At 41.0% G+C, this 13,828-nt stretch overlaps 1 protein-coding gene across 30 annotated transcripts in view; it reads right to left on the minus strand.

Moving 5' to 3' along the window:
• Window positions 1–13,828, minus strand: part of CLASP2 (cytoplasmic linker associated protein 2) — a gene marked incomplete at both ends in the record, with an annotated part of 157,017 nt that overhangs the window by 39,812 nt on the left and 103,377 nt on the right. For 9 of the 30 annotated variants that reach the window (XM_080715624.1, XM_080715620.1, XM_080715622.1 and 6 more), the window contains 4 exons: window positions 2,050–2,113; window positions 3,028–3,272; window positions 7,229–7,335; window positions 12,160–12,267. In XM_080715624.1, the coding sequence (XP_080571750.1) occupies window positions 2,050–2,113; window positions 3,028–3,272; window positions 7,229–7,335; window positions 12,160–12,267 (524 nt within the window). Of the gene's footprint in view, window positions 1–2,049; window positions 2,114–3,027; window positions 3,273–4,513; window positions 4,538–7,228; window positions 7,336–8,298; window positions 8,362–12,159; window positions 12,268–13,828 lie in introns of all 30 variants that reach the window. The other 21 variants (XM_080715643.1, XM_080715639.1, XM_080715628.1 and 18 more) reach the window with 3 other exon arrangements.

Genomic DNA, 13,828 nt, shown 5'->3' on the forward strand with positions numbered 1-13,828 from the left:
ACCATGCCCGGCTATTTTATACTTTATTTGGGAACAGGGTCTCACTAAGTTGCTGAGAGCCTCACTAAGTAGCCGAGGCTGGCTTTGAACCTGTGCGATCCTCCTGTCTCAGCCTCCCAAGCCCTGGGAGTACAAGTGTGCGCCATCATGCCCGGTTAGACTTAACTTTTAGAAAAATTACAGAGGCATACAGGGTGGAAAATAATTTGGAGATGAGAGGCAGGGAGAGGGTGCAATCGGAAAAAGATGACCGCGGCCGCGCTAGTGTAAGAGACTCTGTTTCCAAAAATAAAAAAATCTATAAAATAGGTCTGGGAGTGTAGCCCGGAGGTAGAAGGGCTTCCAGGAACCCCAGTACCACCAAAAGAAAAAAAAAAGTCAAACTATAAAATATTACTAAGCTGCTAATCAAATCCGTTTTCATCTTTACCCTCTTTTGGGCGGGGTGCTGGGGATTCAACCTAGGGGAATTCCACCTCTCAGCCACATCCCAGGCCTCATGCATTTTTTATTTTGAAATAGGGTCTTGCTAAGGTGCTGAGGCTCCTCCTGTCCCATCCTCCCAAGTCTGGGATTACGGACATGCCCAACCACATGGGCTCAACTTTGTCATTCTATGGGATCTTTCACCCCCAATAAAATACCCCTGATGGGGTAATCTTTCAAAATATTGTTTGAAAGTATAAGAAGTTTATTTAAGTATGTACCCCACGGATTTTTTTTTAGTACTGAACCCAAGGGTACTCTACCTCTGAGCTACACATCCAGCCCTATTTTGTTTTTTATTTTGAAACAGGGTCTAAGTTGCTGAGGCTGGCCTTAAACCTGCAATCCTCCTGTCTCAACCTCCCAAGTACTAGGGTTATAGGCATGCGCCAACTCTCCCAGCTACCCCACTGGATTTAAATCTTTAGCCAGGTTTTAGCTTACATATAAAGTGAAACTTTAATATTACACACTGCCATAAATAATGAAAACATCAAAACTAGAAAAATATGAAATGATACAAAAATAGAGTGTAGACAATTTAAAACAATAATAAAGTAGAATTCATCCATTTTATTTTTTTATAATTTCTTTGCCACATCTCTCATTTAGGTTAGAGATTCTCCTGTAGACACTTGGTGTCCTAAAGGAAGATACTTAAGAGTTCACCACTGTCAAACACATTGCTGGAAACAGAGAATGACTAGACACATTTTTAGAATAGCATTATGTGATTAAGATATACCAATATTTCACAGTGTGCATGGTAATTATGCATAAGTAATCAAATACATATGTCAACATTAAAAACTAAACAAAGTACTTAAAATTTTATATTATTTCAACGTGTAAATTTTTAACATTACTACCAAACTGTCACTAGAATATTATTTTGTGCTATTTAATGGCAATTCTTTTCTTTCTTTTTTTTTTTTCTTGCGGGTCTGGGGATGGAACCCAGGGGCATTTGACCTCCGGGCTACACCCCCTGCCCTATTTTTTTATTCTTTATTTTGAAACCGGGTCTCACTGAGTTGCAGAGGGCCTCACTAAGTAGCGGAGGCTGTCCGCGAACCGCGATCCTCCAGGTCTCAGCCTCCCAAATGCTGGGATTACAAGCGTGCGCCACCACGCCCGGCTCAATGGCAATTCTTTTCTATGAAACTGTTCTTTCAAAATAAGAATGTTTACATTTATTCTTAATAATCACAGAAGAAAACTAAATGAAACGTGAGAAATATTTTTCAACTTACCTCAATTAAACTCTTTACAGTTAGTGAAATATTCTAGGTAAGTACAAAATACAATCGCTCTGACTAAATTATAAAGGGCTGCACTTGTAGCTGTGCTTTTCAGTTTTTATTCTGAGACAATCTTTCTTTGCAGAGGCTCAAATGGTTACCAAGATCAACTTCTAAATTATATATGATAGAAGACACTTAATTCTAATTATGTTTGAAAATATCACTACAATTTGGAACAATAATAAAACAAAAATGGTTTCCTGGTATTATTTTACTTCTTAGGGGGCATATGTGAGTAATCTTAAATATTACAACATACCTTGCCATGAGGATCAGCAAACATTCTGGTAAAAATTTCACATAACCTTTTCAGTTCAACTCGACTGCAAAACAATAAAGTGGGACGACAGTCATTTAAGAGTACCCTCATACATAACTAGTAATCTTACCAACAAAAAAGTTTAAGAAGTCAGTCCTCAGAACTAAAAATTTGTGGAATTTGCCAGTCAGGGATGAATACAAAGCTATCAAATGCAAGTATTCTATTGGAACACACCCTCTTAAAGGTTGCTGAGAGCCTCACTACTTGCTGAGGCTGCCCTCAAACCTGCGATCTTCCTGACTTGACTTTCCAAGTACTGAAATTATAAGCACGTGTCACCACGCCTGGCTACAAAACCTTTTTTTTGTGTGTGTGGTACCAGGGCCTTCTACCTCCGGGCTACACTCCCAGACCTATTTTATATTTTATTTGGAAACAGGGTCTCACTAAGTTGCTGAGAGCCTCAGTAGCTGAGGCTGGCTTCGAACCTGCACGATCTTCTTGTCTCAGCCTCCCAAGTACTGGGATTACAAGCGTGTGCCACGACGCCTGGCTTACAAAACTTTTTATACACTATAATACTGATGGTTCTAGATGACTGAGACTTGGGAAGAACACTTTGATGGAACCTCCGATTTGGGATATGTCTGTTTCGGCACCAGTATTTCTAAAGTGTTATGAAAAGGAAAGTCAAACATTAGCTGGTGCTAACCCAGCTGGGCACAGTGGCACACAGCCGTAATGCCAGGACTTGAGAGGCTGAGATAAGAGGACTGCAGGTGTGAGGCAGACTCAACACCTTACTGAGAATCTGTTTCAAAAAAAAAAAAAAAGAAAATAGAGCTGGGGGTGTAGCTTGGAAGGAGAATGCCTTGGAGTTCAATCCTCAGTGCCAATAATAAACAAAATAAAATACAAAACAAGAACACCCAACTGCTAAGCTGACAGAACAACTGTTTAAGCGGCACATCTCACCTTAATGTTCTCTGATTTTTCAGTAAGTTCTGCAGACCCAGGAGGCCTTCCTTCCTTTCGGACCAGTTGGAACTAGCACATCGGTTGAGGACTTCCGCCACGTCTTCTGTCTGCCGCATGTAGGTAGGGATGCTGCCGTTCCGGGAGCTGTAGGAGCGCTCTGAGCACGCACTAGAAGCGTCGCTGTTGGCATCGTCGTCCGAGTGCATCCCGTATGACTCGTATCTTCTTCGTGCAGGTTTTTTCTGTTATATTAAGGAATGTCATTGGCAGTAGGTAAAAACATACGGTGGTATCTCCTAATGTCCACTGGCCATAAAAAGACTGATTTGTTTTGGAATCCGAGCAAAGCATGCTGCTAATGACCACAATAAATAAATATCAATATTTAGTTTTTGTTCAGGAAACATGTTTTAGAAGTTAGAAGACGGTGAGACATTCTTTAAGAGAAGTGGTAAGAATAGAATTAGACTACAGAGAAGTTCAGATACATAAAGTGGAAAGTGCTTAAAACTGCCCCCCCTTCTACTATTCAGGGAAAACCGAGAACTACCACAGTGCAAATGAAAAGAAACTATACTAGAAGTGTGAATCGGTAAGAAGAAAATATTACCCTTTTAGAGGAGGATGACAATGGGATCAGAGAAACGCTGATTTCCCCCATGTGAACCCCCTCCCCTGCCTCCCCTTTTCCTGCACGCCTCCTCCCTTGCACACGACCCTCACGTCTCCTAAAGAAGTACACTATAGACAGTACAGCGAGAACACATTCTGCTCACTACTGTTTGTAGGAGGCAAGATCCTTACAGGCCTTCCACATTTTTCTCAACGTCTTTATTTCATCTATTTCCGCAAACAGGAGAAAGCACATCTGGATTCTTTTGATTGCTTAATATCTAAGGTTTATGATTTACTGCCTGCACTATCAATTATATACCTTGCATATTCTCATACAAGAGAGAATAAACAGCTCACTTGAAATTTCCTTGGAAGAATTGGGAGAAAAAAATCTATGCAATCTGTATGTGGATCTTCGGCTGGTGGATGAAGATATTTTTATGAAACATTAAGCACAACATTTTAAATAGTTCCAAATGGCTATAAGTTCTCCACAGTCTGATATCTATACAAATGGTTTAAACTTAAAATAGTTCGGTTTTAGGATAAGGTTCTCATCGCTGACTGTGCTCACACTGACCTGGAGACACGACCTTAACTTAGAACGGCACACCGTGATGTGATCACAGACATCAGCGTAAATGGTCTCATTTGTGTGAAGTAATCGGGCTGAAAAAAGACGAGCATTCCCACAAGACACTCTTCCAACAGTGTTTCCCTCTTGATAATCACAATCACAGACACACAGATGTATGCCTAAGGATTTTGTTACTTCTACTTTAATTTTTTTAACCATCATCTGTTAAACTGATGAAGCAAAGTAAAACTTATGGTATCAAAAGATGTCAAAAAATAGCAATATCTATACCTTAGTCCGTATGTCTCCTAAGAGCTGAGAGCATTAAATTTTTAAAGAGAAAAATTGAAAATAATGAAGAACATTTTGCTAAACAGTGCAGTGAAGTAGGCATTAATAATGCCCATGATCAGAAACATTACTTTTTTAACATACAGATAATAAGAGAACCTCTAGTTAGCAAGCTATTATAACTTTAATCTTGTCAACATACTTTAGTTCAAAGAGAATCACCTAAGCTAAAAAATATTCCCATAACCAATTTTCAGAAAGAATCTCATTCTTCCTATTTGCATCCTTTTGCCATCCCCAAATTTAAATGTATTTCTCTGATATCCCCAGGCCAAAATTGTGCTTAATAGCTGGAATTTTCTTTCCCTAAAAACTGATAGTTGCAACTATGCTATCTATATAAACAATGAAAGTAGAGTCATATTTTTGGGACTCATTTGGTTAAATATTCCTATATAATTCAAACACATCAAGCCAGGCGTGATGGTGCATGGTTTAATCCCGTCTCAGCACTTGGGAGGCTGATATAGGAGGATCCAGGTTCCAGGACAGCCTCAGCTACTTAGTGAGACCCTGTTTCAATATAAAGAATAAAAAATAGGGCTGAAGTGTAGCTAGGAGGTAGAATGCCCCTGGGTTCCATCCCCAGTACTGGAAAATAAATAAATAAAATCAAACATCTCAGTATTATAAATAATAGTTCAAGAATAACCCATCCAATTGATAAAATTTATCTAAACATTTTAACTGGCTAAACACCCAATTTATTTTATTTATTTATTTATTTTTATTTTTTATTTTTGGTGGTACTGGGGTTCCTGGAAGCCCTTCTACCTCCGGGCTACACTCCCAGACCTATTTTTACATTTTTTAAAATTTGGAAACAGGGTCTCCTAAGCCAGCACGTGCGGCTGGCTTCGAACCCGTGTGATCCTCCTGTCTCTGCCTCCCAAGTGCGAGGATTACAAGCGTGCGCCACCACGCCTGGCTCTAAACACCCAATTTAAAAATAACTAAGATACATGATTTGAGAAATATAGTGATAAATAATAAACTTAAAACATTTGATTAAATATCCTCATAAAAAGATTCAATTTAACCCATGTCAAGACAGCGAAGTCCCTTAGTTATATGAGTTTATAAAAAATAATTTCAGTATATACAGACTGCTAGAGCAGAACTGCCTATGTAATGGTACGCAATGAATTAGTTACTACTACCAGATACTTTTTTTTTTTTTTTTGGTACTGGGGATGCAACCCTTCTTTCTACCTCTGGGCTACACTCCCAGACCTATTTTACATTTTTATTTGGAAACGATCTCTTAAGCCAGTGAGGCTGGCTTCGAACCTGCGTGATCCTCCTGCCTCTGCCTCATAAGCATGGGGATTACGAGTGTGCGCCACCATGCCTGGCCTACCAGATACTTTTAAAAGATTGTCTTTTAAATCTCTGGCAAAGATTGTATTATATTGATACTGGTTAAGATGTGACATACGGTTTTATTTTTATTTTTTTGTAGTACTGGGGATGGAACCCAGGGGCCTTCTAACTCTGGGCTAAACTCCCAGACCTAGTTTCTATTTTATTTGGAAACAGGGTTTTACTAAGTTCCTAAGAGCCTCACTAAGTGGCTGAGGCTTGGCTTCAAAACTGTGCGATCCTCCTGTCTCAGTCTCCCAAGTACTGGGTTACAGGCATGCACTAGAGTCCCTGGCTCTTTGTTTTTAAACCTCACTGTTTGCTGGGCATGGCAGCACAAGCCTATAATTGTAGTGCTTGGAGGCTTTAACAGGAGGATTGCAGTTTTGAGGCCGCCTTGGCAACTTAGTGAGACCTTGTTTCAAAACGGGAGTTAGTGGGGCTGGAGGTACAGCTCCGAGGTAGATGCTCCTGGGTTCAATCTCCAGTACCAGGATGCCACACACACAAAACCCCCACCTCATTATTTAGTGTGTCAGGCATGAAGAATCAGGAAGATATATTATAATTTGTCTTGAGACTGTACTTTCAGCTCAGAAAATACATATAATTACATGACTAAAATCCAATTCCAAATTCAATCCCTACATACTCAAGGTCAAGCTAGGCTTGAAATTACATGCTTAAAAGTGTACATAATTTGTATACACTCTAGCTACACTTGTATTCAGTATATTATAGTGCAAATCACACATCACCATATTAAATACATCAGTACTTATGTTCCTGCTGCCTCATCAGTACTACTGGTCCCTGGTTAAAATTCTGATATGTGTGTGTGTGTGTGTGTGTGTGTGTGTGTGTGTGTGTGTGTGTGTGTATGTGTGTGTGGCGGGGGGTACTGGGGATGAACCCAGGCGTTTTCTTTCTTTTTTTTTTTGGTGGTCCTGGGGGTGGAACCCAGGGGTTTTTCGACCTCCAGGCTATACTCTCAGACCTGTTTTTTAGGCTTTATTTGGAAACAGGGTCTCACTATGTTCCGAGAGCCTCACTAAGTAGCTGAGGCTGGCCTCGAACCTGCGCGATCCTCCTGTCTCAGCCTCCCAAAAACCGGGATTACAAGTGTGCATCGCCACGCCCGGCTCAAATCCTGAATAGCAGGGATCAAGAAGTAATTCTACGCTCTGCCCCTCATGCTGCCCACATTTTGTCTCCTGGATTTAATCCAGAAGAACTCTCCCACGGACTGGCTCATAGTGCCCTCGCTTCAGGACGGGAAATAGAGAGGAGTACCAAGGCATCTGCTACCGCCTCCTCCACGTCGGAACCCGTGTTCAGGACTCGCATGGCGCTGATGGAAGACGACAGTCGGCTGGACTGGCTGATCCCATACCCAGGACCTAATGCACAAAAGAAGGAAGTCGTGTTGAGACGGTCACCAAAGTAGCAGCGTCGGGTTGGCAAGTGTTAGACCCTTAAGCGGGGGAAAAAAACCAATGGGGCAAAGCATTTTAAAAGCAATACTGGACTTCCTGGGCACGCTGAGTTTTGACCAGATAAAGGGTCAAGGCGATTAAAATGACTGATAATGCGTGGGAATGAATTTAAAGAAGAGCAGCTGATTATGACTACAAGGCAGAAGCGAGCACGACTGGCCGACTAAGGGCTCGGCTGTCGGTAGCCCTGTACTTGATTACGGCAGCTCTGTCAGGCCAGGCAAGTCTCTCCACATGGGTGAACCACAGAGTACCCCAGGACAAAGACCAATCCTCAACCAGGAACGGAGAGGGAGGTCAATGAGGCCATTCCAGGAATGCGCTAGGAGGAAAGGTTCCAGTTATAATCCATTCTCCAGGACAGACTGATTTTATTCTATAACTAAGACAGATCATTCAGAATCTGTTAAGTGGCTACTACGCGCCCAACGTTCTGAGATACATAGACACAGCAGAGGTAAGCTCTCCCTCTCAACTCTTTCTATACCACCATTTACAATTAAAACACTTCATCCACCATTTTGGTTTTTTTTTTTTGTAAACATATATACAAAGATGAGGTACACAACTAAGAACATAAAACAATTATATATTTAAAAATGACAATAAATAAATAAATAAATAAAAATGACATAGGTTATATAAAAGAAAAAAACGCCCATCTGCAAGTAAGAAAAAATATTGAGTAAGGTTGTTGAAGGGGAAAAAGTTATTTGGGGAAAAAGAAAAACTACAGGTGCTTTATTCTCTATTAAATTAAATTAAAAACAAACCAATTTTTAAAAATGAATACTATCCCGTGAAAACTGAAAAGGACAAACTCTGAGGTGAATGCAGAGATGAAAGTGAAAGGTACTCATCCTTCACCTGAGGCCCCGTACGCGTCGGGCGCGCAGAGGGCGCCAGTGGATCTGGAGTGGTGTCTGGAGGCTGGAATAACAGGACCATACAAACCTCATCTATACCAGAAAACCAGGAGAGTGGCAGCGCTACTGTCAGGCAAGGACAGCTCGTTAACACTGGTGTTCCTCTTAACAGCTAGCTCATGACCACAACACTGCCAAGTACGGCAATTTGGACATTAGCATCCAAAGGTCATCCCTCACACACAAATACAACTTACACCTAAGTGGACAGACGTAGGCAGGCCTACATGAGACAAAAATAAAAAAACAACCAAGTGTTCAAATGGAAGGAAATGTCAAAAAATACGATCATGAAAACAAAACGCTGTAGTTAAAAAAAAAAACCACTATGGTAATTAGTAGCTAATAATAGTCTTCTCTTGTTTAATCTTCGTGCTCAATGAGGCAGTAATAATTGAATAAAAATTCGATTTTATAGTCTAATATTCCCCCCATTCATAGTTTGAAATCCAACCCCAAAGTGATGGTACTAGGTGGTGGGTGGGGCCGTTGGGAGGCGACCGGGTCAAGAAGGCAAAGCTCTCGTTATTTGGAGTGGTGTACTTGTGAAAAGGGCCGGGGGCTCTTTAACACCTGAGGTCGCAGGCAGGACCATCTGCTATCAGCAAATGGGCTCACCACACACTGAATCTGCTGGGGCCTTATCTTGGACTTCAGAACCTTCAAACTGTGAGAAATAAATGTCTGTGATTCGTAAGTACCCAGCCTAGTATTTGTCAGAGCAGCGAGAGTGCACTAAGGCAGAAGTGGAGAGCAGAGCACAGGGGTTAATTCATATGACCAAACACAGATCACTGGTAAGCGATGCCTTAGTGTCTGTACTCAAAACAAGGTCTCTGCCCTTAAATGGGACACATGCCACCTTCGCACTGTTCAAAAGGTAATATACCTCAATTATGTTAACATTTACACACAGTTCACAGAATATAAATTCTGCATCCAGCAGCAGATTTACATACAGAAGCACATTTGGGCATCAAAAGGAATATCAATAATCTAATAAAAAACTCTAAAATCTTGTGGCATTTGCCCCTGTATTTCACTACAGGATCTAAATTCATCATATTTTGCAGCTGATTTTTGTTAACACCATAAAAATCAATCTTTCCCTTACACACAAAAATAAGTTACCATGGAAAATGCATTTCAATACTTATTATATTACTTTATCCTTAAATATATTATTATTATTATTATTATTATTATTATTATTATTATTATTATTATAGTACTGGGGATGGAACCCAGGGGCATTCTTTCCCCGAGCAACACCTCCAGCGCTATTTTTTATTTTAAAACAGGGTCTCACTGAGTTGAAAAGGACCTCACTAAGTAGCTGAGGTCGCAAACAGCGACCCTCCTGTCTCAGCCCTCGAATGCTGGGATGACAAGTGTGCACCACGATGCTCAGCTATGACTTATATTTTAAAATTTAGTCTTCCTCAGAAAAATTAATTAGAACAATTAAAACACTTTTACTACATGGGCCACTATTTCCTTTGCTATAGGAAAAGCTTAATAAACAGGAAAACATTTTTAAAACACTGAGATAAAGAAGGATTTAACAGAATATTGTACAAAATGGTTAAAAAGTAATTAGTATTCATTAGTAAAATATACTAATACATAGATTTTTTTTTCTACTGCGGATTGAATCCAGATCATTATACTAATTCTGAGCTATATGCTATATATCAGCCCTTTCTTTATTTTTATTTTGAAATACGGTCTCCTAAGTTGCTGAGGGAATCACTAAATTGCTGAGACTGACCTCAAACCTGTGATCCTCTTGTCTCAGTCTCCCAAATACTGAGATTATGGGTAAGCCCAGCTTAGAACATATGTTATTTATTTATTTATTTTTTTTTGTGGTACTGGGGATTGAAGCTAAAGGCATTCTATCTCTGAGCCATACCCCAGCCCTTTTTATTTTCTATTTTGAAGCAGTCTTGCTATATTGCTGAGTCTCACTACAGAGCTGTTCTCAAACCCGAGACTCTCCTGTCCTCGCCTTCCGTGTACTAAGGTGATCTGTACGCGCCTCTGTGCCCGGCCACTGAATAATCTCTAGAATCAGGAAGAAGAAAGCTTCACAAGAGGGATACAACATGACCTCACACACGGAAACGACTGCTGAACTCTCAAGTCTGTACCAATTTAGTCCCTCCTACTAAGAAGCAGTTCATAAATTATTTTGTAGTACTTTTTTTTGGTACTGCGATCTGAACCCAGGGTTGTTCTACCTCTGGGCCATAACCCCAGTCTGTCTGTCTGTCTGTCTGTCTGTCTGTCTTTCTTTCTTTCTCTCTTTCTCTCCTTCCTTCCTTCCTTCCTTCCTTCCTTCCTTCCTTCCTTCCTTCCTTCCTTCCTTCCTTTCTTTATTTTGGTGGTATTGGGGATGGAACCCAGGGGCCCTCTACCTCTGGGCTACACTCCCAGACCTACTTTATATTTTATTTGGAGACAGGGTCTCTTAAGCCAGCGTGGCTGGCTTCAAACCCGCGCAATCCTCCTGTCTCAGCCTCCCAAGGGCGGGGATTACAAGCATGCGCCACCACGCCCGGCTTATATTTTATTTTTTATTTTGAAACAGGGTCTCACTAAGTTGCTGAGGCTGGTCTTTTTTGTTTTTTTTTTTTTTGTGGTACTGGGTGTGGAACCCAGAGGCTTTCTACCTCCGCGCTATGCTCCCAGACCTATTTTTTATATTTTTTATTTGGAAATATAGAGTCTCACTAAGTTGCTGAGAGCTTCACTAAGTAGCTGAGGCTGGCTTCGAACCTGTGCAATCCTCCTGTCTCAGCCTCCCAAGTGCGGGGATTACAACCGTACGCTACCATGTCTGGCTGAGGCTGGTCTTGAACTTGCAATTCTCCCATTTTAGCATCCCTAGTACTGGGATTACAGGTGTGCGCCACCACACCCAGCCTGTAGCATGCTTTCTAGTAATCTATGTTAAATAACTTGAAGTCAGTATTCTGTTGAAAACAACAATTTATCAAAGCAAGTAGTCCATTTTTCAGTTAAAAGTAAATATTAAAAAATAATCTAGCTGGGCGTGGTGGCACATGCTTGTAATCCCAGCATTTGGGAGGCTGAGAGCGGAGGATTGCGGTTTGTGGACAGCCTCAGCTACTAAGTGAGGCCCTCTGCAACTCAGTGAGACCCGGTTTCAAAAAAAAAAAAAATAGGGAAGGGGGTATAGCTCGGATGTTGAATGCCCCTGGGTTCCATCCCCAGACTTGCAAACAAAACAAAACAAAACAAAACAAAACAAAAAAATAATCTTCAGCCGTGTGTGGTGACGCACTCTTTTAATACCAGCATTCAGAAAGCTGAGACTGGAGGATCACGGTGAGCAGAATAGCCTCAGCTACTTAGCGAGGCCCTTCGCAACCAGTGAGACCATTTCAAAATAAAGACTTTTTAAAAAATAGGGCGGACGGTGTAGCTCAGAGACAGAATGCCCCTGGGTTCCATCTCTGTACCACAAAAACAAAAAACAAAAGAATCTTCAAATTCTGTATGGTTAAGAGAAATCTTGAGTTCAATATTCCGAGGTTTAGATCTCATGACATTTCGTTGTTTGTGAAGGCAGTCACCGACACGGGACTGACTTGCTCGTTTACGACAAGTGAGTAGGGCCAAAGGCATTTCCTTCTGACTCTTTCCTCAAAATGACAGAAGAGCGATGGGGCAAAGACACAGCTGGTGACGAATGTGCAGTTCCAGGGACGCCGAGGCTGTCGGGCGGTGAGAATGCGAAGGGAAAGCAATGCGGAGCAGCCTCCCCGATACTCACCCAGGGGCTGGAAGGAGCGGACAGGACTCGTGTCCCTGCTGCTCTCCCGACTGGCTTCCCGGCTGCACCCCTGACTCATGCTCGGTCGGGGAATGCGGCTGCTGCGGGCTGGTGTGACGCAGGAAAGCAGAGCAAGAGGAGAACAGGACACAGCGTTAGGCTATGTTCAGTTATTTACTGCTGGCAGTTTTTAAACACTCTTACTGGTGCATTATCATTATACATGGTGAGATTCAAAGTGGTAGATAATTATATGCACATATTACTTGGTATATTTTTAGGTTACTTTTGAATTTGAATTCCATCCATCCATCCATCCATTCATCCATCCATCCGTCCGTCCGTCCGTCCGTCCATGTGGTGCTGGCAATTGAACCCAGGGACATTCTACCTCCAAGCTATAGTCCCAGCTCTATTTTGTTTTTTATCTTGAAACAGTCTCACTAAGTTGCAGAGGGCCTCACAAAGTAGCTGAGGATGGCCATGACCCTGTAATCCTCCTGTTCCAGCCTCCCAAGTACTGGGATTACAAGCATGGGCCACCACGCCTGGCTCAATGGATTCTGTTGCTCTTATAGAACTAATTGATAACTTAAGTTTTTTTTTTTTAAGGTTGAAATGAAATTACTCTTAAAGAAGTATTACTGGGAATATAGTTAAGTTTCTTTAATATGGTCAGTTAGTTTGTAAGGGCAAAATAATTTACTGAAAAGCCAGGTGTGGTGGTGCATACCTGTAATCCCAGTACTTGGAAGGCTCAGACAGGAGGAGGATCACAGGTTTGAAGCTAGCCTCAGAAACTTAGTGAGGCCCTTTGCAAAATGTTAAAAAAAAAAAAAAAAACCCATAAAATGGAGCCGATAGTATAGTTCAGAGAGAAGGCTGCTGGGTTCACTTCCCAGTATGATCACCAAAGAAAAATATCACTCAAATAAAAAGGTTATATGTAGCCAGGCGTGGTGGCACACGTCTGTAATCCCCGCGCTTGTGAGGCGGAAACAGGAGGATCATGCAGGTTCAAACCCAGCCTCACTGGCTTAAGAGACCCTGTTTAAAAAAAGAAAAAATGTATATATATAAATATATATATATATATATATGCCTGGGAGTATAGCCCGGAGGTAGAAGGGTTTCCAGGAACCCCAGTGCCACCAAGGAAAAAAAAAAGGGGTTATACGTAAAATAATTTAAAATATTATAAAACATACAAAGAAAGGAAGAAAGGAAGAAAGGAGGGAAAACAGATAAAATAGATCGATTCTGGTTCCATTGATCAATCAAATTTGAAGGCTGTACAATCTGAACTTTACAGCGAACAGAGCCAATAAATTAACTACTGAAGGGTACACGGACCATCTGTTATCTCTACTGAAAACAAAACTACACACACACTCACACACAAAATCCCCTTTTCCTGTTTAATCTGGCTCTAATCGTAACTTCTGTTATGTGAAATTGGAAATAGCTTAGTCAATACCTAGATGAAATAAAAGTTTATTAGTATTTCAATCGGGCTGACCTACAATACAATGTCAAATAGAAATGGTTAACATTTTGTGTGTGCATTTATGTGCATATATGTATAAACATATAAATGACCTATATATGTCATACATTGTTCCATAATGACCTGTCCTTTCCAATATTCTATTTTTAAAAGCTCCTATAA

This window comes from Muscardinus avellanarius, assembly GCF_963383645.1.
Source record: "Muscardinus avellanarius genome assembly, chromosome: 18".
NCBI lineage: Eukaryota > Metazoa > Chordata > Mammalia > Rodentia > Gliridae > Muscardinus > Muscardinus avellanarius.